This window comes from Anguilla rostrata, chromosome 10 (assembly GCF_018555375.3).
Source record: "Anguilla rostrata isolate EN2019 chromosome 10, ASM1855537v3, whole genome shotgun sequence".
Taxonomy (NCBI): Eukaryota; Metazoa; Chordata; class Actinopteri; order Anguilliformes; family Anguillidae; genus Anguilla; species Anguilla rostrata.
The window spans coordinates 17,803,088-17,824,439 of NC_057942.1; the positions used below are offsets into that span (position 1 = coordinate 17,803,088).

The 21,352-nt window shown below is 47.5% G+C and overlaps 1 protein-coding gene across 6 annotated transcripts in view; it reads left to right on the forward strand.

Moving 5' to 3' along the window:
* dnm1b (dynamin 1b) overlaps positions 1-21,352 on the forward strand; it is a 63,823-nt gene that overhangs the window by 35,015 nt on the left and 7,456 nt on the right. For 5 of the 6 annotated variants that reach the window (XM_064354561.1, XM_064354564.1, XM_064354558.1 and 2 more), the window contains exons 12-21: positions 1,488-1,558; positions 1,669-1,720; positions 3,347-3,358; positions 4,011-4,124; positions 17,292-17,401; positions 17,533-17,644; positions 17,994-18,005; positions 18,318-18,491; positions 19,869-20,110; positions 20,704-20,907. In XM_064354561.1, coding sequence (XP_064210631.1) covers positions 1,488-1,558; positions 1,669-1,720; positions 3,347-3,358; positions 4,011-4,124; positions 17,292-17,401; positions 17,533-17,644; positions 17,994-18,005; positions 18,318-18,491; positions 19,869-20,110; positions 20,704-20,907 — 1,103 coding nt within the window. The remainder of the gene's footprint in view (positions 1-1,487; positions 1,559-1,668; positions 1,721-3,346; positions 3,359-4,010; positions 4,125-17,291; positions 17,402-17,532; positions 17,645-17,993; positions 18,006-18,317; positions 18,492-19,868; positions 20,111-20,703; positions 20,908-21,352) is intronic. The other variant, XM_064354560.1, reaches the window with a different exon arrangement.

A 21,352-nucleotide genomic window follows, 5' to 3' on the forward strand; every position in this document is an offset into this window, starting at 1 on the left:
ACATACCCAGTGCACTCACCTAGCATACATACCCAGTGCACTCACCTAACAGACATACCCAGCGCACTCACCTAGCATACATACCCAGTGCACTCACCTAACATACATACTCTGTCACTTACCTAACATACATACCCAGTGCACTTTCCCAACATACATACTAAGTGCACTCACCTAGCATGCGTACTCAAATGCTCCTGTGGCAGCCACTGAAATTCTATTTAATGAAAAAGCCTATTTAATGAAAAGGACTTTTGAAATAAATTGCTCTATTTTTGTCTCCCTTCGCATTAGTTTTCAAAGAAAAGAGATGGCTGAAAACACCTCCCTACTTCACAGAAAAAGAGCTATTCTGTATTTTGTAATAATCATTCCTAGTAGCAGAGCATGTGAGTGGAGCTGAGCATTGTAAATGCTGCACATCACTCCAACCCTTTGGAAATAGCATGAAGAAAAAAATAATATAAAAACATATAATTAAAAATATATAATTCATTTTTTAAATATTTTACTTTTAGGCCTCTGTTAACCTGTCCTATTATATGGCACTAAATCAGTGAACACTTAAATAAAGGGAATTATTAGCTTTAATCAACTGGAAGTTAGAGACAAGTGATATTCACCACGCACATAAAAACAACGAATATCTTTCTTGGGTTTGTTCTCTTTGTTTTACTGCATATTTTGTTGTGCATTCTTGCCCTTCTTTTAAAATTCCTAGAATATAAAATTCACAGTTTTCATTAACGTCGCTGCATTTGTCCTCCTCCATCTCTGTCCTGAACTTTTATCAGGGATATTTTTGATAATTACCACAATGTGATATTATTTTCTTGTGCTTAGAAAGAAAATTCAGTTTAAAGTAAGTATGTGACTGCTTGGCGACTGAGCCAGTGTGTTCCTGGGCTCTCAGGGTGGGAGCGGTGTTAGAGTGGGAAAGTATTGGGAGTAATATTACTCTTCCCCTCTGCACACCCTGAAAAACATGCCTACTCAGCTTGCATGCCCTGTGTGATAGTCTGGGCTGGGTGGATTTTCATTAACTGTTTCATATCTAGATAGCCTGACAGCACTTCCGTTTATCAAATATTTCATTGATGTTGAAATATAACTTTTGCTACCACAGGAGTCTTTTAATGATGATCAATTCTAACGATGTGTGTCAGAGTTCTTTATCAGATATTCAGAGAAACCTCTCAGCCTTATCTACAACCAATTTCAGTGAGAAAAACTCCAGAGAGCATATAAGAAACAGCAGATGACATTGGATTAAGGAAGTAAAGTAGACTCTTTGTCCATCATATCTATATTTTGCAAAATGCAATGGTATATCAGAAAGCGTGACCCAGCGTTGACGTGAAAGCTTTTAGTCTGGTCTGGAGGGCCCAACGTCTGAATCTAGGTCGCCTTTGTGCTGATGATTAAAGCTTTTTCTGGGAAATGTCTTATATGATGTGCAGACCTCTTTGGTGTGTTGTTGTTGCTAGGTGATGCTGCTGATTGACATCGAGCTGGCCTACATGAACACCAATCACGAGGACTTCATCGGCTTTGCCAAGTATGTGTGCCAGTCCCTGTACCCATTGAGCTCATCATACTGTTCACAGAAACATGGTCGAAGGCTGCGGTGAACATACCAACCTGCCTCTCGCTGTTCTTTGCCCACAGTGCCCAGCAGAGGAGCAACCAGATGAGCAAGAAGAAGGCCTCTGGGAATCAGGTATGCCACAGCGACATGTCACCATCTACTGGTTTGGAGTGTCACTGCAATATTTGGATTAACCAGACCACACCCCCCCCATCTTTATCCTGATTCGTGCCATCTTGAATTCAGGTCTTCCATGTCTTCTTTCTTATATACACTCCTCTCTCATCCACGCATTCTTCTGTCCATCTCTTCTTGCTCAGTTCCCCTTCTTAAACGTGTATCAATGAGTTCTGCAGCTTCACCGCAGCTGTACAGTTACAGCTACTGTAGCTTGTTTTTAGGCTGTGCCCTTCACTCTGGTCTTTTACGTGTTACACTATGGGCCTGATTTACTAAGACCTTTAGCACATGAAGAACCTTTAAGCGCATGCAAAACCAATAACTTGACCAGTAATTGGTCATGCAATTTTTTTGTTGTTGCACCAATCCTTGGTTTTTTTAAATCAGTTTTGTGTGTGCTAAAAGGTTGTGCACATGCCAAAGATCAGGACCTGTGTGTACTGCTGTGTTTTATATAGTAATGTTCTTTTGTTGTGTGAAAATATTTATGTCCATCTGGTCGTACTATGTATGCTTGTCTGTAAGTGGATGATAAACTAACATCTGCCAATGAAAGCATATAAATGGAAATGCGATCATCTCCATTCACAATTCATTGAGTACAGGCCATACAGTCTGTTTAGTCTGGTCATGATCCCTGCAGTTGCTGTCGCCGGTTGGGGTGGGGGTGGGGGGGGGTCCATTGTGGAATATTAGGCTGCAGAGTCTGCAGTTCTTGGCTGAAAATCATAAGACGTTCCTCCACATCTGCTTTACTATGTTTTGATTTCTTTCTTTATGACATTCTTTAGGGCAGTCAATTAGCTCTTCTTTCTTCTGTTTTTCTGCGGGCCTTTGGCCACCTGGCACGGTATGCTAAGCTAACAACCATTATATGGTCTAATTTTGGCATGGCCATGGAGCGTAGATGTGGTCGCGGTCACGCACGTCTCCCCTGCCCGAGGTCACTTGGCACTGAGCCCCTGGAGAGGGCGATGCCCGCGCCTGTCCTGCTGTAGGACCGCGTGTCCTCACACTGCCGCCGTGGCTCAGGGGAGATTGGTGTTTTTTGGTGGGCGTGGTCATGCCACTTGCGCTTCTCTGATGCGTGGTCATTCCAAATTCCCTGTCAAGGTGATGTCACCCTAGGGTGTAATACTATGGTGGGTGCAGTGCTCTCATTGGAGGAAGGGTAGGTGGGAGGGGATGGACAGACCCCTATTGGCTTCAGGATGTTGATGTGTCAATGACGTCATCACCACTGAGAACTAAAACCCAACGAACAGGCCTGTATAGATGATGGTGGCATTTCGCCAGTCTTTTCTTTGTGATGGGTCTGCTGCACTTGGGTTCTTGCCTTTCTAAATGTTCTCTTTTCCTTTCTATTCATTCATTTTCCAATCTACAGCAGCCCCCCACTTCCCTGCTCCGCTCACTTCTTTTCATTCTAATTGCCCATTTTACTGTTCTGCTGGGTACCATTCTTTATTCTTTTCCACTGGGTTCTGCTCTGATTTTGTTTCTGTTTCTAATGGATCTTTCTTACCCCTTCTCTTCTCCTTTGCTTTGCCTCTGTTGCTATGGCAACTCCTCCCTCAGGATGAGATAATGGTGAGTAGGCCAAGCCCTGATGTGTGTGTGCGCGCGTGTGCGTGTGTGTGTGCGCGCGTGTGTGTGTGTGTGTGTGTGTGAAGAGAGCCATCCTGCTAATTTAGATGAACAGAGGTTATTTCTGGTTTTTTCCTGACATAACCTATGTAACACCCTGTTTCAGTTTTTATTTTAGACTTGAAAATGCAGCGAAAATAGTCAAATAGACTTCTCATTTGAGCAGGTAATCTGCATTGCCGCAGGCTTCTCTTGTGAACAGAGAAAAAGAGAGAAGAGGAGATAAAGCCTGATTCTTGTTTTGTAAGATCCCTAATCTTCTCTCCCATAGGCCATTTAACCAAATAGTGGCCTATTTACTGTGGTTACTTATATTTAAATATGCTTTCTTACCTGGCACTCTGTAACCAAAATGACTGCATTCTAAGGAAAAAGAAGAAAGCTGTTTCTCATAGAGTTTGCAGGAGCCTGGTAATGTGTGGACTCGCAAACACACATATACATAGACACGCACATAGACATGCACAGGCTCTCAGAAGCAGTGGGTCCAGTCCTGCTGAGGAGAGGTGAGAGGAGATCGGAGCTACAGGTGTGTGTGTGTGTGTGTCCAACCCCGACCTGACCGCCGTGTATCCCCTCTCTCTGCCTCGTCCAGGTAATCAGGAAGGGCTGGCTTACCATCAACAACATTGGCATCATGAAGGGCGGATCCAAGGAGTACTGGTTCGTGCTGACCGCCGAGACCCTGTCCTGGTACAAGGATGATGAGGTGAGGCTTTCTTTTGAGCGGGCGGGGCAGGGGTTTGTACCCAAGGTCTTTCCATTTTATGATATATAATTCAGCCACTGCTACGAAGGCTACAGAGCTGGACAGTCCAGGGGTCAGAAAGTAAACTTCCTGCCATGTGTTTCTTTCAACTATGAACACAGCCAATTGATTTCACAAATGAGTTCTACCTCCTGCCTGAAGAATAGTGCTAATTGCCAGGTGATTGCAACAAAATATCAGGGAGGACTTATTTATTATTTATTTTCTGAATCTGGATTTTGCACCTCTGGAAGGCCACATACGTGGCTTTGAGTGAGCAGTGAGTTAAACATGGCAGAGATAGCACACAAGGAACAGATAGGAATTGCAGAGTGAAACTGAGAAGGTCTCACATGGCTTGGATATGTACTGGTGCGTGTGTGCTGTGTGTGTGCATGTACGATTTTCTACGTGTGCTTTTGATATGAATGTGTTCCTCTGTGAACGTATGTTTGCGTGCGTGTGTGCTTATGTATGTATGCTGTGGTCTGGCAGATGTACAGTACTTCATCAGAGTACACGTGTGGGGGAGGCGCATAGCGTGTTTACACTTTTTAGAAATTTCACTAAGCGAAAAAACTTGCACTGTTGCGCAGACTTTTATTTCTTACCGTAGAATTGGATATTTGAGAAGATTAGGAATGATCCTCTTTGTTTTCTATTTTGAGCTTATTTCCGAAAGAAATTGAAAATAAACCAAAAATTAACATAGCCAAACATGCAGGCAGCAGATATGATAACTGTAAATACAATTAACAAAAAAAAAAAACTAAACCGAAAAATAAATACATTTGTTTTCTTAATTTATAATCTTGTTATAATATCACCTTTTGGATGTATATGTAGAAAGGTTTTTTCTTTTAGTCCCGCTTCTCCTCCACAAACAAACACACATACACACACACAAACACGTGCACACGCACACATGCACATACACGAGCACACACTCAAACACACACACATGCACACACACGCGCACACACATACCTTTTTAAATAAATAAAATAAATAAGACACTGTTTTAATTCATAAAGTGAAGCTTGTTGAATTTAGCAGCTGTATAGAAATGCAAATTTCCATAGCAAGCGACTGTCACTGTTACCCCCCCTCTTTAGTCCCCCTTGGTAGAAAAAGGATTGCTACATTCTGTGCCATTCTGGAGAAATCGAGTGAGCACTGCCACTCTCTGTCTCAGTTCCCCAAACACGAGGCATACCGCAGGGCCTTGAGTTTATTTACTTAACCAGACCTGGGGGGGGGGTGAGAATCTCTTACGAAATGAATGGAGAGATGAAGGGGTGTGGGCGAAGGGCTTTGGGGGCTGGAGGTTAGCACAGGAAGAATCAAGACCTCATTGAGTTAACATGTGTAGACCAGATCTCTACCCTGTCAGAATGCTGAACCCAGCCTCCTTGTTCTAGACCAGGCCTGTTTCTCATAAACCAACTTGGTTTCAAAGGCTTGAGAAGGGGGAGGTGCAGCGTCAGGGGGCTGCAGTAGACGGGGTGGGGGCATTGACAACGGGGTCGCCAGAGTGGCCAGTTGCACCAAAACGTGAGAAAATAAACTGGACTGGAAGTGCCAAAGAGAAAAAAACAAGTTTGTGGGGGGGTTTAAAATGGGACCTGGAGAGAAAATCTCATAATTTTTATAGGGGAGCCATTTAAAGATGGTGGATTTTTAGAACTACTTTTTTGAGGGGAAGCATCTCAAGAATCTGGCAGCACCCGTTCGGGGTGTCCCTGCTGGCTGGAACATGCTAATGGAGACCAGGTGGGGGGGGGGAGGGGGAAATGCTGATGCTGGCTTCCCACAGGTGAAGTGACATATTCCTGCTCTGCCTCTGCGTTTCTACTCAGACACAGGATTTACGCCCGTACGATGTACCCTTTTTTTACAGAGCAACCCGTGCATGACCATTCAAGCACTGTGTGTGTGTGCGTGTGTGTGTGTGTTTATGTGATATCTCAGCCCAGGGTTGTGTGTGTATATGTGTGTGATATCTCAGTGCAGGGGTGTTTGTGTGTGGCCGTGCATGTGTGGTTTCGTGTGGGTGTGTGTGTGAAATAGGTCTGTGAGGACAGTGGGGCTTTGTTAGCTCTCCTGCTAAGGGTTGTTCCTCTGTGAGTCTGTACAGTTCCTCAGGACATGACTGTGCTGTGTGTGTGTTTTTACACACAGGGTGAGGTCAGGACACTCGTCCCACTGACCCACTTAGAACACACTGGGGAAACCCCCAGAAGTCTACATACACACATACATTTAAATGTACATGAACACACACGCATACACACACAGACACGCACACACACACATAGTACACAGAGCACAGGCACGTACACAAATACACAAATGTATACACATACATGAATAACAGATGTTTTAAATATGTCACTGAAAATTACACTGATTGCACGTAGTTATAGCCAGTAATGTTTGCTTGGCTGGTCATTGGCTGCCTGTGTTGAGCATATTGTGCAGAATTTTGCAGTACATAGCGCGGTCCTGCAATTCGCTGATACCACACTTGTCTCGCCTTGTGTGGGCTGTATCTTTCATATTTTAGAGTTTAGGCTTTATGTCATTTGCAAAGCAATCCACAACTTCACCATTTTGATTGTACATAGACACATTGTCTGTACACAGACACTCCACAGACACATTCAGTCACACACACCCACATATGCACACATGCATGCAAACACACACACATACACACACACACGCGCACGCACACACGGATATACAGTATTTGCGCGTATGCGCACGCAGACTCACGCGCGTATGCATCCGCACATGTGCCCGCTCACACACAGATTCAGATATGCAGACGAACAAATAAGCACCATTGCACAGTATTTAATGAATGTAATATTTGAATGCCATCAAATTGATTTCCACCGGAACGTGCAGACCCGAAGCGCGCGAGCAGAAACGCACACGTGCACGCTCGCCCTCACCTCCGGCCTAACACCGCGCAGAGAGCCAGGACCGCTGCTCAGACACACATCAGGCACATGCGTCGCCCGCTCGTTTCCCTCCCCCTCCCTCCCCCTCCGCCACAGCTCCAGACACTAATAATAACCTTGATTTAGCCAAGCTTTGGTGAGGGGGGGGGGGAGGTGGGGGGCATATGGTTTCCATTACCAGACATACCAGGTCTTTGAATGCAGCGGCCAAGAGCTCCCCCAATTCTTGCTGCGGGAAAGGAGAACAATAAACGACCTCTGTCCCATAACGCAAAGGCACACACACGCTGCACACGTGTGTGCTCGCACACGGGCCCGCATGTGAACATGGCATGTGCTCGCAGACGCACGCGCGCTCGCTCGTCCCGTACCCGAACACGACTGCACACGCATCCGTATGCACAGACACGCGTACACGCTTGCTCACGCGCAATCGCTCGCTGGCTAAACGCACCTTCGTCCACTGGAGAGACTGACAAAAGCGTGTACACAAACTCACGCGTACACGTGCACATGACACAATATCACTTATGCAATAAGTGAACCTGAACACACACACACACATGCACACATACACACACATGCACACCCACACAGAGGCAGTGATGGAGAAATGATTTTTTGTTCAGTGTTCAGATCGCTGTTACAAAGACTTGTCAAAAGTTGTGTATCATTCATTTCACTAATTGTGTCTCATAATTTGTGCTAATACACAGTTATGCCAGTGAGACATCAGCTGGTGGGTCCATCCGATTCACACAAACTAGCATGTAGAATAGTGTTTAATTGCAAAGCACCTAGTGCTATTCTCAGAACAAGTTTTCGGAAGCACATTTTTTTTAATGATCATTTAATACATTTCTCTCATAGGAGCTCTTTGGAAAAAAAGATGAGTAATATTTGCGATCGGCTCTGTGGAAAAGTCTTCCACTGGTTCACCAAAAGGACTGCATCAATCAGCGTTTGCCAGGCTGATTCATTGTGTAAACAGTCAGTCGGTCCAAAAAAAATGAAACTCCCCCCGGGCACAGCCCTGTGTAGGTTTTTATACTGCCACAGAACCTGCAGGGAAGAAGTGAACTTCAGTCAGCGGTGGTTTTGTGCGTGCTGGTCTGCCAGACTCCAACTCCCTGAGCTCCCGTACTGCAGGAAAGTCACTTATATCAGGGCCGTAAATAATATAAGGGAGAGAGGCTGTGTGTGTGTGCGTGTGTGTGTGTGTGTTCACAGTGTACTTTCTGTGCATGTGCGTAGTGTACCTTCTATGAGTATGTGTGCCTGTGTGTGCATGTGTGTGCTTATGTGCATATGTGTGTGTGTGTCCACAGTGTACGTTGTGTGTATGTATGCTTGTAGTGCACCTCACATGTGTATGCGTTTAGCATTTGTGTGTGTGTGGTTGTCAAAAAAATAGCTGCGCACAAAATGCGAAACTGGAAAGGACAAGGCAAGTATATGAATGATTGGTGGGTTTAATGTAATTGCCGTTTTGTATGTGTAAGAGTGAAATAGATCTCCATTGTATCCTCTTCTTTCTGTTGCGGCTTTCAGAGAAGGTGTTAAATATTCATATTTAATGTATGTGTCAGCTCATTTTCAGCAAACCTTGACAGGCTGTCACTTCCCTTTCTATTAGTCATCCTTGCATCAACATATCCTGTTTAATTTCAAAATAAAGATGCGGCATTGAATAGTTTCGGGCAATTACTAAGCATTTACTATAGCATTTACTAAGATACTTTCGGATTCTGAGCTTAGAAAGCAAATACCAATTTTCTGGTTTAAAACTAAATTATAGCTGTTATACTTAACAGTAAACAGCGTCTCTGTCTGTTGGGTTTCTGTATAACCTGATATCAAGTGCTGAAGAAATGGTGTGTACACCCTGCACTGTGACACGGGAACACAGCCGCACAGGTACACAAGTATCTAAAGGCCAGGAAGTGCACGTGAGGTGCAGATTCTCATTTCTGTGTTGAAGAGCATTCAGGTGTCAAAAATAAGGCGGGTCAAGACGTTTCGTTGTGTTATTCATTTTATTTAATCTTGCTACATGGTATGAAGCTGATCACATTTAGACACACACACACGCGCGCGCGCGCACACTCACACACTCGCAAATGCACACGCACACGGAAGGCAAACGATTCTGCTGAATGGCGAAGTCGCTGTTTTCTGTGCGTCTCGCGCTCCCCCACACAGCCTAACCAATGTGCAGACTACTGTACAACCGCTACGTCCTGAACAGGTAGTCTGAACACTGGGTAGGCGGGGCGGGCCGGGCTGCAGGTCCTGTCCGAAGGCCAAGGTTCAGGAGGTCAAACGATCCAGGGGTCAAAGGGGACAAATTAACCAGAGATCTGTTCACAGTAGGCTCCATTTGGAAAAATAAGCACATGCACACACATACACAAGCAAACGCACACAGGGTTGCACACACAAACATGACCACACACACACACACACACACACACACACACAAACGCATGCACACAAGCTGCAGTAATGATTACAGGGTTCGGAAAGAGAATCGAACTTCACTCCTGAATCTACAGAAATTACCACACTCCTCACAATCACAAAAAATCTCACAATACTCACACACAAAATCACACACACACACACACACACCAGCCATCCAGTCAAATAGTTCTCCAGCTTAGACAGTCCATCACAACCAATATGCTTGACAGTATCCTCACCGCCAAAGCCCTAAAAATGGGGAAATTAGCCTTGAGAAGACGAGCAATTCCCTGGCGGTTCGTCCTCTTGGCATTAGCACATTAGCGAACGTTCTGCGACCGCCCCGGTTCGCGCCGCCCCGGCGGCGGTCGCTCTCACGCCCAGCCTCCCGCTCGCGCCACGTCCGTCTGCCGTCCCGCGACAGCGCGACCGGGGCGGGGGAGGGTTCGGCGTCTGGAGCTCGCCCGCTGCTCAGCGAAGCCGCCGCTTCTCTAGCCCCCGCTGACTCGCCGGGGTGGGGGGGGGGGGGGGGGAACCGTTCTTTCGAACCCGGATCTGGTCGCCTCCAAACCCCTAACCCCTGCCCCCCCCCCACACCCGCCGTCAAGCACCTCTCTAGCCTCCTCTCACCCGCGCTCCTTCTCTCTCACTCTCCGTCAGTCCCCTTTGTTTCCCCTTTTTTACAAAAAAACCCCAACTTTTTCCTTCGTAATTGAATTTGCCACAAAATGATTTCCCCCCTCCACCGGGAATTATTGTAAATATTAACGTTCGCAGGCCTGTGCAGATTGAACGTACAAAATGTCCAAATTCTTTCTTGTCTGTCACGATAGTAATGGCATCATCCAAATCAAACCATCCTAATTTTCTGAAACTCAACTGAAATAAGCAGTGATAATAATAAGCCATTTCAGGAGCCCCCTCCACTCCCCAAATCATCCTCCAACGTGACCACCGACCTCTCTACCCCTATGATTTCGAGGCGAAAAACCAAAATCTACCTTTCGGTTGAGAAAAGAAAAGTTTTACGCGGGTAATGTTTTTCCTCCGGCTGCCCTGAGACTTCCCCGGGGGGGGGGGGGCATGAGGAGCCGGGTCGCGGGACGGCGACGGCGACGGCGAGACTCACCGCGAGGAGAAACGGAAGACAGACGCCCCGGTCACCTGCCACCCGAGGAGCCGCTGGAGCTGCCGCTTCTCCTGAAACAGAGGGAAGACTGGGATAGCAAGAGAAAGAGACAGAGAGAGAGAGAGAGAGAGAGAGAGAGAGATAAACGGAGAGAGAGACCTCCATGTGGGTCTGATAGCCCCGTCTGCTTGGACCTCTTGCTCTCCACCTCCACTCTCTTCCCCTCTCCCTCGTTCCTGGTCTCGCTTGCTCTTGTCTGGGGTTTAGTCCAGGGCCAGGAGAGAGAATGCAGGGGGATGGGGTGGGGGAGTGGGGGGGGAGGGCTGGGGGTGGGGGGATGGGGAAGGAGGAGGAGAAGTTGGGGCGGAGCATGGTCTGATGGACAGAATTCAAAGATGATAATAGTTTTGGGGGGTCACCTCCTCATACTCCCCCCTATCCCCCTTTACACGCCTTTGCAGACTCTAAGCGCACAGTTTTGTATCAGTTCCTTTGGAGCGAGTCTCTTTAAACCTGGAAAAATAACAAAATTTTAAAAAAATGTTTTCCTTCAGATTCAGCCGCAGCCCAAAAATAAATCATTTAAATTTAAATTCTTTTTTTAATGCGCTGCAGACAGAGGCCGTGTAAAAGCTGTCTGTGTCATGTGGCAGAGGATAGACCTACAGGACTGACGTGGCACCGAGACGACTGTTAACTAACTTTCCCCTATGGGAGGGAGGGAGGAAGAGAGAGAGACACAGAGAGAGAGAGAGAGAGAGAGCAGTGAGAGACAGAGTGAGGGAGAGAGAGGGAGAGATGGAGTTTTTTGCCTTTTCGTCCGTATTTCTGTATGTTTTTTTTTCCTCCTTTTTTTGGGAGGCATCAGGAAGTTGAAGGTTAAAGGTCAACAGGAAGTTGGATGTATTAAGTTACCTCTGGTGTATATGTATACATGTGGAAATGTGTATATGTGTTTGTTATGCGTGTATGCATGTTTGCGTGAGTTTGTATGTCCATGCGTGTGTGCGTGTCTGTGCGTGTCGATGAATGCGAGTGCGTGCGTGTGTGTGCGCGTGTGTGTCTGTGCGTGTGTGAGTGTGTGTGTGTGCGAGTGTGTCTGTGCGTGTGTGAGTGTGTGTGTGTGCGAGTGTGTCTGTGCGTGTGTGAGTGTGTGTGTGTGTCTGTGCGTGTGTGAGTGTGTGTGTGTGCGAGTGTGTCTGTGTGTGTGTGCGTGTGTGTCTGTGCGTGTGTGTGTGTGTGTGCGTGTGTGTCTGTGCGTGTGTGAGTGTGTGTGTGTGCGAGTGTGTCTGTGCGTGTGTGAGTGTGTGTGTGTGTGCGAGCGGGGAGGGTGACTTTAGGGGCTCCGTGTCTTTGTAGTGCTGAGAGGAATGTCGGCGTTTCTTGGCGAGGAGGCAGGCTTGTAATAACTCCAGATGTGGGGCCTGTGGTCTCCTGCCTCCCGCTCCTGTGTTTTTTCTCCTAAAGCTGATTTCCTCTCCCCAGTCTGACAGCCCAGTGAATAAAGGGGTCTTTATCCAGGCCTTGGAGAGCCCCCCCCCCCCAACAGACAAGGGTGGGTGGGGGTTCAGCTCCAAAAAATCAAGACCAAAGTTCACTTCCTCTCCAGATTTTTTCGGTTTTAAAATCAAGGTGGTGGCAGCCAGGCTGCACGGGAGGGTGATGCTGGTTGGCTGGTGGGGGTTTGCTGCAGGGCCAGGGGATGGATGGAGCTGTTGTGTTAGTGACGTGTGCAGGGTCAGGTGATCTGTAGAGTGTGATGTGTGGCTTCTGATGCCAGTGTTGAAGGGACCGGTCGGAAGATTGAATTTGGTGACCCCATCTGTGCAGTGTCCACATTGGTTCCTGGCCATACTGTGCCCAAGACCATGTCTCTGTTTCATAGAAATATAACACTCTGGAATGGGGAGGGAGAGGGGCGGGAGGGGGGAAACACTAACTAGCATGAATTAAATTATGAAGCAAACCAAAAACTCTTACTAAGGAAAACTGGAGCATTGAAACAAAAAATACAAAGCAAGACTGTAACTCTTCGCTGCCAGAGATGCAAAGCAGACAGACCAAAACCTCATTACAGCCTTACCACACCTCCGCCTGGCCACTGAGAAAAATAAAAAAGGCCATATAAAAGGCCATGGCTGCCAAAGCAGGGAAGACCATGTGGTGACTGAAAGGCAGTGAGAAAGAGACAGAGGAATTCTCCTGCAATGGCAAAGTTTCATTAATTCTTCTTCCTACTTAATGCAGAGAAATGCTGAGTTTTACACGTGACAGGGGTGGGGGATTGGAGGTAATGATTGTGTGAACAGTGTGTGTGTGTGTGTGTGTGCATGTGAGAGAGAGTGATAGAGAGAGTACAGTGGAGAAACATCTCTGGCAAAGTTACACAGACGAGAGTATTCCCCATATTTAAACGCTCACTAGGACATATGTTAGCACACCATTAGCACACCCTGACAATGTAGCTCCCATGCACAGCAGAAAGACTGTTACCAGGGATGTGTGCAGTGATGCACAGTTACCTGGGATGTGTGCAGTGATGCACAGTTACCTGGGATGTGTGCAGTGATGCACAGTTACCTGGGATGTGTGCAGTGATGCACAGTTACCGGGGATGTGTGCAGTGATGCACAGTTACCGGGGATGTGTGCAGTGATGCACAGTTACCGGGGATGTGTGCAGTGATGCACAGTTACCGGGGATGTGTGCAGTGATGCACAGTTACCGGGGATGTGTGCAGTGATGCACAGTTACCGGGGATGTGTGCAGTGATGCACAGTTACCGGGGATGTGTGCAGTGATGCACAGTTCGGGATGTGTGCAGTGATGCACAGTTACCAGGGATGTGTGCAGTGGTGCACAGTTACCGGGGATGTGTGCAGTGATGCACAGTTACCGGGGATGTGTGCAGTGATGCACAGTTACCGGGGATGTGTGCGCGTGCCTTTGTGAATCATGAAACCACACAACGTTTCTTTTTCTTACTGTTCTCTGTAAAACCTTTGAACATGTGGTTTTCTCAGTGCTATTGAGTGGTCAAAATATAGAGTTGACTGAGTGGTTAATACTAACATGTGATATAAAAAGCATAGTTCACTTTCTGTGTTTTTTTATATTATTTTATACAAGAAAACATCACTGTACAAAATATTTTGAAGTTTCTTGAAGTGTAGATCACACGCCTGAATGCCCTGTATCCACTCTTGTAAAGCAGATCATATGAAACTTCAATGTGCACTAAAACGTGCACACACAAAAATCAATAGAATGCACTAACACTGAAATAAATAGTGAACTTCCCCATTAAGAACTTCACGAAAGATATTTTGATTAATGTTTATTTGTTGAATATTCATTGGCTTCCAAAGAGAAAGAAATAATAAAATCAGCTGCCCATGTGCTGTATGAAACACTGTTACGAACACATATGCTTTCCCTCATACCCTTGAGGTGAAAAGTTCTGGACTTTTCTACATTTTTTGTTCATCTACAAGTAATTAGTCATCTTGCGCTTGAAGTTCAAATAGTGGAATAATCGGTCTCATTGCCGGTTTGTGCAGGCATATTTTAGTACTCTCCCGGGCCTTCCAGGAAGCTGAAGAAGTAGCATGTGTTCTAGGTCATCCAACCATGAAGGTCACATGATTTAAGCATTATCAAAGGTGTCCAGGTCCCATTTGAACTGTGGACCATCACTTGCTACAGTACTTACTTCAAAGACGGTGAGTCACAGTACGACGCCTAGGGGTTGTGTGAAATAGTGGCTAGAGTAAGATGAGGTCGTGCTCTCTTTAGCTCCTCGCGGTAACCCTTTACCAGGTGGGTGACCCGGTAAGCAGAAGGTATGTCGGATGCCTCTCATTGAACCTTCTGGAGCCATACAACCTCACTGTGGTAAGGTTGTATGGCTCCAGAAGGGGACTCTAAGCCCAGGTTGCCATGGCATGCCGCGAAGTGTACTCACAGGAGGAATTCTCTTTTTTTTTTGACTGGTGCGCTTTTCTGCTTGGATATTTGGCAGGGGCAGCTGGACCAGATTCCCCTCGGATGGGGAGTCTCCCCACCGAGCGCCGGGCTGGACAGATGCGGGCGGAGAGGATGCTAACGTCCACGCCGAGCGCTCTTATTTCGTTTACCGTTTCATCACCGCGGCGAGCGGAGAGCGGATGCGAACCCCGTGAACCGCGGCTTGGCCTGCGCCCGCCCTGTGATCATTTATTGCGCTTTGACTGTGACGATATGAGAATTATATTGTGCTGCAGTTTGGATTTTGAACTCCCCCGCCCCCCCTCCCCCCCCCTCCCCCCGCGCCCAATCGATGCCAAATTTGAAAACCACAGACGCGCGGAGTCGGGTTTCTCTGCGCCGCGCCGTGCCGTTCTGGCGGCCGTGAATCACCGGGCGGGCGGGCGGACTCCGAGAGTGCCAGCCGTTCCCGGAGGTCCTGGGCGAAGTCGCGTCCCCCCCCCCCCCCCCCCCCCCCTTGCGCCCGATACGCGCTGCGTCGATGCGAGCGGGGAGAGGCCGGCGTGCGGCGGGACGGGGACCCGGGGGGGAAAGTTCGGCTGGGCGCCGGCAGCTTTCGGTTCGGCCCGAGAGCATTTCGAAAGGGCGGGAGGAACACTTAAGGAGCCGGAGGTCATTTTAAGAAAGGAAAAGAGGCGAGACAAAAAAAAAGAAGCCCAAAAAAAGAAAGCAGTTCTGAAAATGTCCCCTTGGTCCTCACCCAGCGTGGAGGTTGAGTGGTAATGAGAGGTTGGGTACAGTGTTATTTCGGCATTGCCTTATTGCTCCCAGATGCCCAGAGGAGCCTTTGATTTCGGCTTCAATCTGCACAGTCACCGAGGCAGTCCGACCTCACCCCGTGTACCCCCCGACCCCAACCGAAAAAAAGAAACACACATCAGAGCACAGCTAAAGGGTGGCACTGTCTAGGTGAATACAATAGCATTATTTTTCTTTTTTCCTCTTTTTTTTAGGTGCGTGTGTGTGTGTGTGTGTGTGTGTGTGTGTGTGTGTGTGTGTGTGTGTGTGTGTGTGTGTGTGTGGGTGTTCATGAAATTACTGGCTGTGTGCGGACGCATGTGAGCGTATGTGCAAGATGTGATCTGTGTGTGGGAATGCATTTGATTATGGTGATCTCTGTGTGTTTTAAATTATGGCTGGCTGTGTGTATTTGTGTGCATGCTACGCAGGTTTCTGGCTGGACACAGTCTGCAGTGAAACCGGTTCATATTTTTTGTTGAGAAGTGCTGGCGTCCTTTAGCTGCACTGTGGAGGAACACCTGCACAATCATTTAGCCCCCCCCCCCCCCCCCCATAACCCCTCTCCCAGACACGTCACCTTGCAATGACTGCACATAAACTATTCAGCATGTGTGTGTGTGTGTGTGTGTGTGTATGAGCGTATGTAAGAATTTGTATGTGTATATGTGCATGTGTGCGTGTGAGTGTGTATGTGCGTGTGTGTATGTGAGTGAGTGTGGGTCTGTGTGTGTGTGTGTGTGTGTGTGTGTGTGTGTGTGTGTATGTGTGTGTTTGCGTGTGTGAGTCTGTGTGCGTGTGTGTGTGTGTGTGTGTTTCTGGGCTGTCAGTACGTTCTGTTTCAGTGACTTCTGAAGTCTGTAGAGTCTGTCAGGGGAACATGTCAGATTGGTGGTTTTGGAAGGCTGCCCATTGTCAGCGTCTCCCGCTGCCTCTCCTTCCCCTCTCTCCTCTACTCCTCCCTCCATCTCCACCACTTCTCTTTCCAATGCTCTCTCTCTTTCTCTCTCCCACTCTCTCTCTCTCTCCCCATCGTTCTCTGGCTGGGACAGAGGAAAATCTCAGCCTTCTGCCATGAGTCACCAGTCTCCCTCCTTCCCCCCTTTGCGGGTTTGGTGGGGGCGGAGCCTGTGGTGGAACAGTGGCCAGGGTGCTCTCTACGCCTTAGCTGCCTCTGCCCCCTCTCGGGCCTGTAGGCAGTCTCTCTGGGTCTTTAAGCACCTCCAGTGTAAAGGAATGGGATAATAATGAACCTCCCGGTCCAGGACAATAGGCTCCGCCTCTCCCTCTGTCTATCCTAATCATTCAGGCTCTCCGCTTTCTGTGAGTCATGTGTCATGTGCAGGCTTTACTGGACACCCTGCGCATTCCAAAACAACTGGGCTAAAATATTTTCTCTGTACCTCTCTCGATAGTGTTTGCTGCTGTGTGTGTGTGTCTGTAGGTGTGTGTGTGTGTGTGTGTGTGTGTGTGTCTGTAGGTGTGTGTGTGTGTGTGTGTGTGTGTGTGTGTGTGTCTGTAGGTGTGTGTGTGTGTGTGTGTGCTCTCCAGCACTCTGTAGAACGCTGCTGTCAGTCTGGGGACATCTGGGTGCTGTGCCGGCTCTGCCATCAGATCTCTGCCATACTCTTCCTTGCTTTTATTTCAGTTATTCTCCTTTCAGGCACTGTTGTGTACTGATGTAGATCAGAGACCCAGAAACTCCAGCTTGGCCCAGTCTCTGTCTCTCTCTCTGTCACTATCTCTCTCTCTCTCTATCTCCCTCCTGCCTCAGTCTCAGACCTGTTTGTCTGCCCCCTGCAGGAGAAGGAGAAGAAGTACATGCTGCCTGTGGATAACCTGAAACTGAGGGATGTGGAGAAGGGCTTCATGTCCAGCAAGCACATCTTTGCCCTCTTCAACACAGAGCAGAGGTACACACCCTGTCTTTCCCTCTCTCACACACACATGCAGTGGTCAGTCATTGCCACATATATACGCACATGCCCACTGTAGGTGACACATGGTCTCACGATACAGTATATGGCTCATCTCTGGCCTGCAGGAATGTGTATAAGGATTACCGTCAGCTGGAGCTGGCCTGCGAGACCCAGGAGGAAGTGGACAGCTGGAAGGCTTCCTTCCTACGCGCCGGAGTCTACCCAGAACGCATCACGGTGTGGTGGCATCAGAGCAGGCCCGCTCACATTTAGAACTTCACCTAGTTCTACTCTGTGAAGCTTCATAAATAACACAGCTACATTGGAGCACTCCCATGAACACACACACACACACAGATAGCTTGCTAGCTCGCTATATATCTGTCTAGACAGACAGTCAGACAGAAGATAGATAGATAGATAGATAGATAGAGAGATTGATTGATTGATGGAACAAAGTAGACTAAATGAGCAGGAAGCACCACAATGGGTTTTTAGTTCTGGTCTCTTTGTGTACTGTTGTAAAATTCCCATCTCTCCCCCTCTCTCTCTCCACATCTTGCTGGGGTTCTGTGCGTGCTGACAGGATAAGGAGAAAGTAAGTGCCCTGACTCTCTCTCGCTTTCTTGAACTCTGTAATAAGAACGGACCTGTCGTTTGGAAAAAAGTGGATTCATACATGACTACACCATTCTGAAAATTAAAATTCTTTGGCAATGAAAGTTGGTTTCAGTGGTTAAAAATGAACTGTGAGAACACATTTAAGCATTTACTTTGCACTTCTTTATTCACCACAGCCGAACACAAGGTTAAACATTGTGTTCTAGCTGGAATATTACAAATATGAATCATAACTTATAAAAATAGATAGGCAAATGAATGAATAACTGTGTGGTGATTTGTTCCACAGCAGAGCGATGCTGGAGAGGAGAATGGCTCTGACAGTTTCATGCACTCCATGGACCCCCAGCTGGAGCGGCAGGTTGAGACCATCCGCAACCTGGTCGACTCCTACATGGCCATCGTCAACAAGACCGTGCGTGACCTCATGCCCAAGACCATCATGCATCTGATGATCAACAATGTGAGCAGCCCTGCCCTACCCCTCCCCTACGCAACAGCCTTGCCCCCACCCTTTCGTCTCTCCCTCTCCTCTAATAAAACAGGCTTTATCAGAAGCCAGAGCTTTCCATTGTAGCCAGAGAATTTTGTAAGCATAAAAGCCACCCCCTCAGCATTTATTAAAATCTTATTTTATCTATCCTTTATTTAACCAAGATTCACTGAGAAGGGCAGCACAGTGGTGCAGTAGGTAGAATTGTTCCATCACAGCAAGAAGGTCCTTGGTTCGAATCAATTTCCCGGCTGGGGCCTTTTTCTGTGTGAAAAAGCTTGCATGTTCTCCCCGTGTCCGCATGTGTTTCCTCCCACAGCCCAAAGACATGCTGGTTATATTAATCGGAGTGTTAATTGTGAGTGAGTGGTGTGTGTGTGCCCTGTAATGGACTGGCAAACCGTCCTGGGTGTAATCCTGAATCTCACCAAATGCATGCTGGGATTGGCTCCAGCTTCTCCTGCGACCCTGACCAGAAATAAGTGGGTATGGATAATGAATAGAGATTCACTGAGAGTTAAGAATCTTTTTTACAAGAGATTCCAGAAGGAATCACCATGCTATCACCATTTTCTTTCCTTAGGAAGTGTTCAGTAAGCCAACAAGAAATATATTAATACTTACCTTACTTTTCAAATGTGTATACTGACAATAGCAACATTTCATGAGTAAAATATTTCTGAACAGGACGGCTTGAGGGCTGAGGGGGTGTGGCCTTCCAAAGTTCACTTTTGATAGGCAACCCACTAAATGGACTTACACTAGAATTTTGTTAGCAAAACATGGAGAGCTATATATAAAACAATACGGTCACCGAAACCGACCAAATTGTCACAGCATGGCGTTAGCCAGTAAAGTCATCTGAGCACTGACGTGTTCTTTACCACACAGCTACATCTTCCTTTTATATTGCTTCAATTTTAACATACCCACACAGCCCTTTATACAGCAAGCTGTGGTCCCTATAGTCCCTGTGGTTCAGTCAGTACTGGTAAAGTGCAAGCAGGCGTATTAACATATTTGTGCCATGAGCTGATTTTCCAGCACTGCTGATTGGGGGAAAAAAAAGCATTTTAGGTTTCTATCCTAGCGGATGAGATCATGAACAAGGTAGGTGAACCTTGTGTCTTCCAGGATAAAAAAACCAGTTCAAAATCTAAACAGACTTATATATTAACTGCTAAATATCGTAGTATTTGTTATCTTTATTTATAATGCAATCTTAAAAATTATAATCTATTATTATTATTATTAATATTATTATTATTATCATTATTAATCTTACAGTTCTGTCTCCACTGTCTGCCCCCCCCCCCTTCTCCCTCCCTCTCTCCCTCCCTGTCTCAGACTAAGGAGTTCATCCACGCGGAGCTGCTGGCGAACCTGTACTCGTGCGGGGACCAGAACTCTCTGATGGAGGAGTCGGCGGAGCAGGCGCAGCACCGCGACGAGATGCTGAGGATGTACCACGCCCTGCGCGAGGCGCTCAGCATCATCGGCGACATCAGCACCACCACCATCTCCACCAGCATGCCCCCGCCCGTCGACGACTCCTGGCTGCAGGTCCAGGGCGGGCCGTCCGGCCGCAGGTATGAGGGCCGGGGGTGGGGGATCAGGGGTCGGGGGTCAGGGGTCAGGGGTCGGTGGGCGGGGGCCCGAGTTTGCAGTCATGCGCAGTGGCATAAGACACAAGGAGTGAGACGCTGCTGGCGTGTTACCGTTGAGCTGTAGTCCCCAAACATCCTGAATGAGTGAGAATATTTCCTGCGGCCCACTCATTATCAGATGAACCCTGTTGAAAAATGGAAAATGGAAATAAAATATGTTTAACATATCACAAAAAACTGTTTGTGCAATATAATAAGCACTGTGGATGTAACTAATGAAGTGTTTAATTTGACTGGGGTGAATCTCTTTCTATAGAATGTGCAAGATATACAGTACAGCATTTCTTCAGTATGTATTAGAATATATATCAGTCGCTGTTATTGCCTACTGGTGGGCAGACTCAGAGTTTGGAACCCACTGCTGCAGAAAACAGTATATATTGCGGTTAACTGCAGAAAGAGATTATTTACAGGAGGCAGAAAATGTGTGGTGATTTGTCGCCCCCAGGTGTTGAAAAACGGAACAGCTCAAGCTCATGAGTATTTTTTTTCTCTGACTCTCCTGTGACTCCCAGGTCCCCGATGTCCAGCCCCACTCCGCAGCGAAGGGCCCCCCCAGGGCCCCCCGGCCGCCTGGGATCCCGAAGCTCTGCCCCCGGACCCCCCTCCGCGGGGGCGCCGCCTGTGCCCTCACGCCCAGGGGCCTCCCCGGACCCCTTTGGAGGACCGCCCCCTCAGGTCCCCTCCAGACCCAACCGCGCCCCTCCCGGTGTGCCCAGGTGAGTCGCACAGAAGTACCAGTCCAGCCGTGACTGCTACAGCCTACCTGGGATCAGGTGAGCTAGGCTAACGGGACAGCTGAACCGCAAGGAGATAACAGCTCTGGTCCTCAGTACAGCTGAGACCAGCGTGGGAGCATGAGAGGGGTCAGGTTAGGACACAACAAAAAAGTTGGGGGTGGGCGGTGACGAGGGAGTCTACTGTTTCTTAAACAAAGGTTCTGATTGCTCGCCAGCGATGTCATAACACTGTGTGATCCATGAGCGGTGTGATGGTTTGGTTTCCCAAATGCAGCTTTTGGCTTCATGTGATCTTAAGTTAGTTGGACATGTGCTCACCACGAAAATCAAAATTATTTCAAAAGAATTGAGAGATTACTATGAATGGCTGCTCTTTGTCAGCTGGATTTGTGAAACCAAAGTTTCTTGTATTTCAAGATAAAAG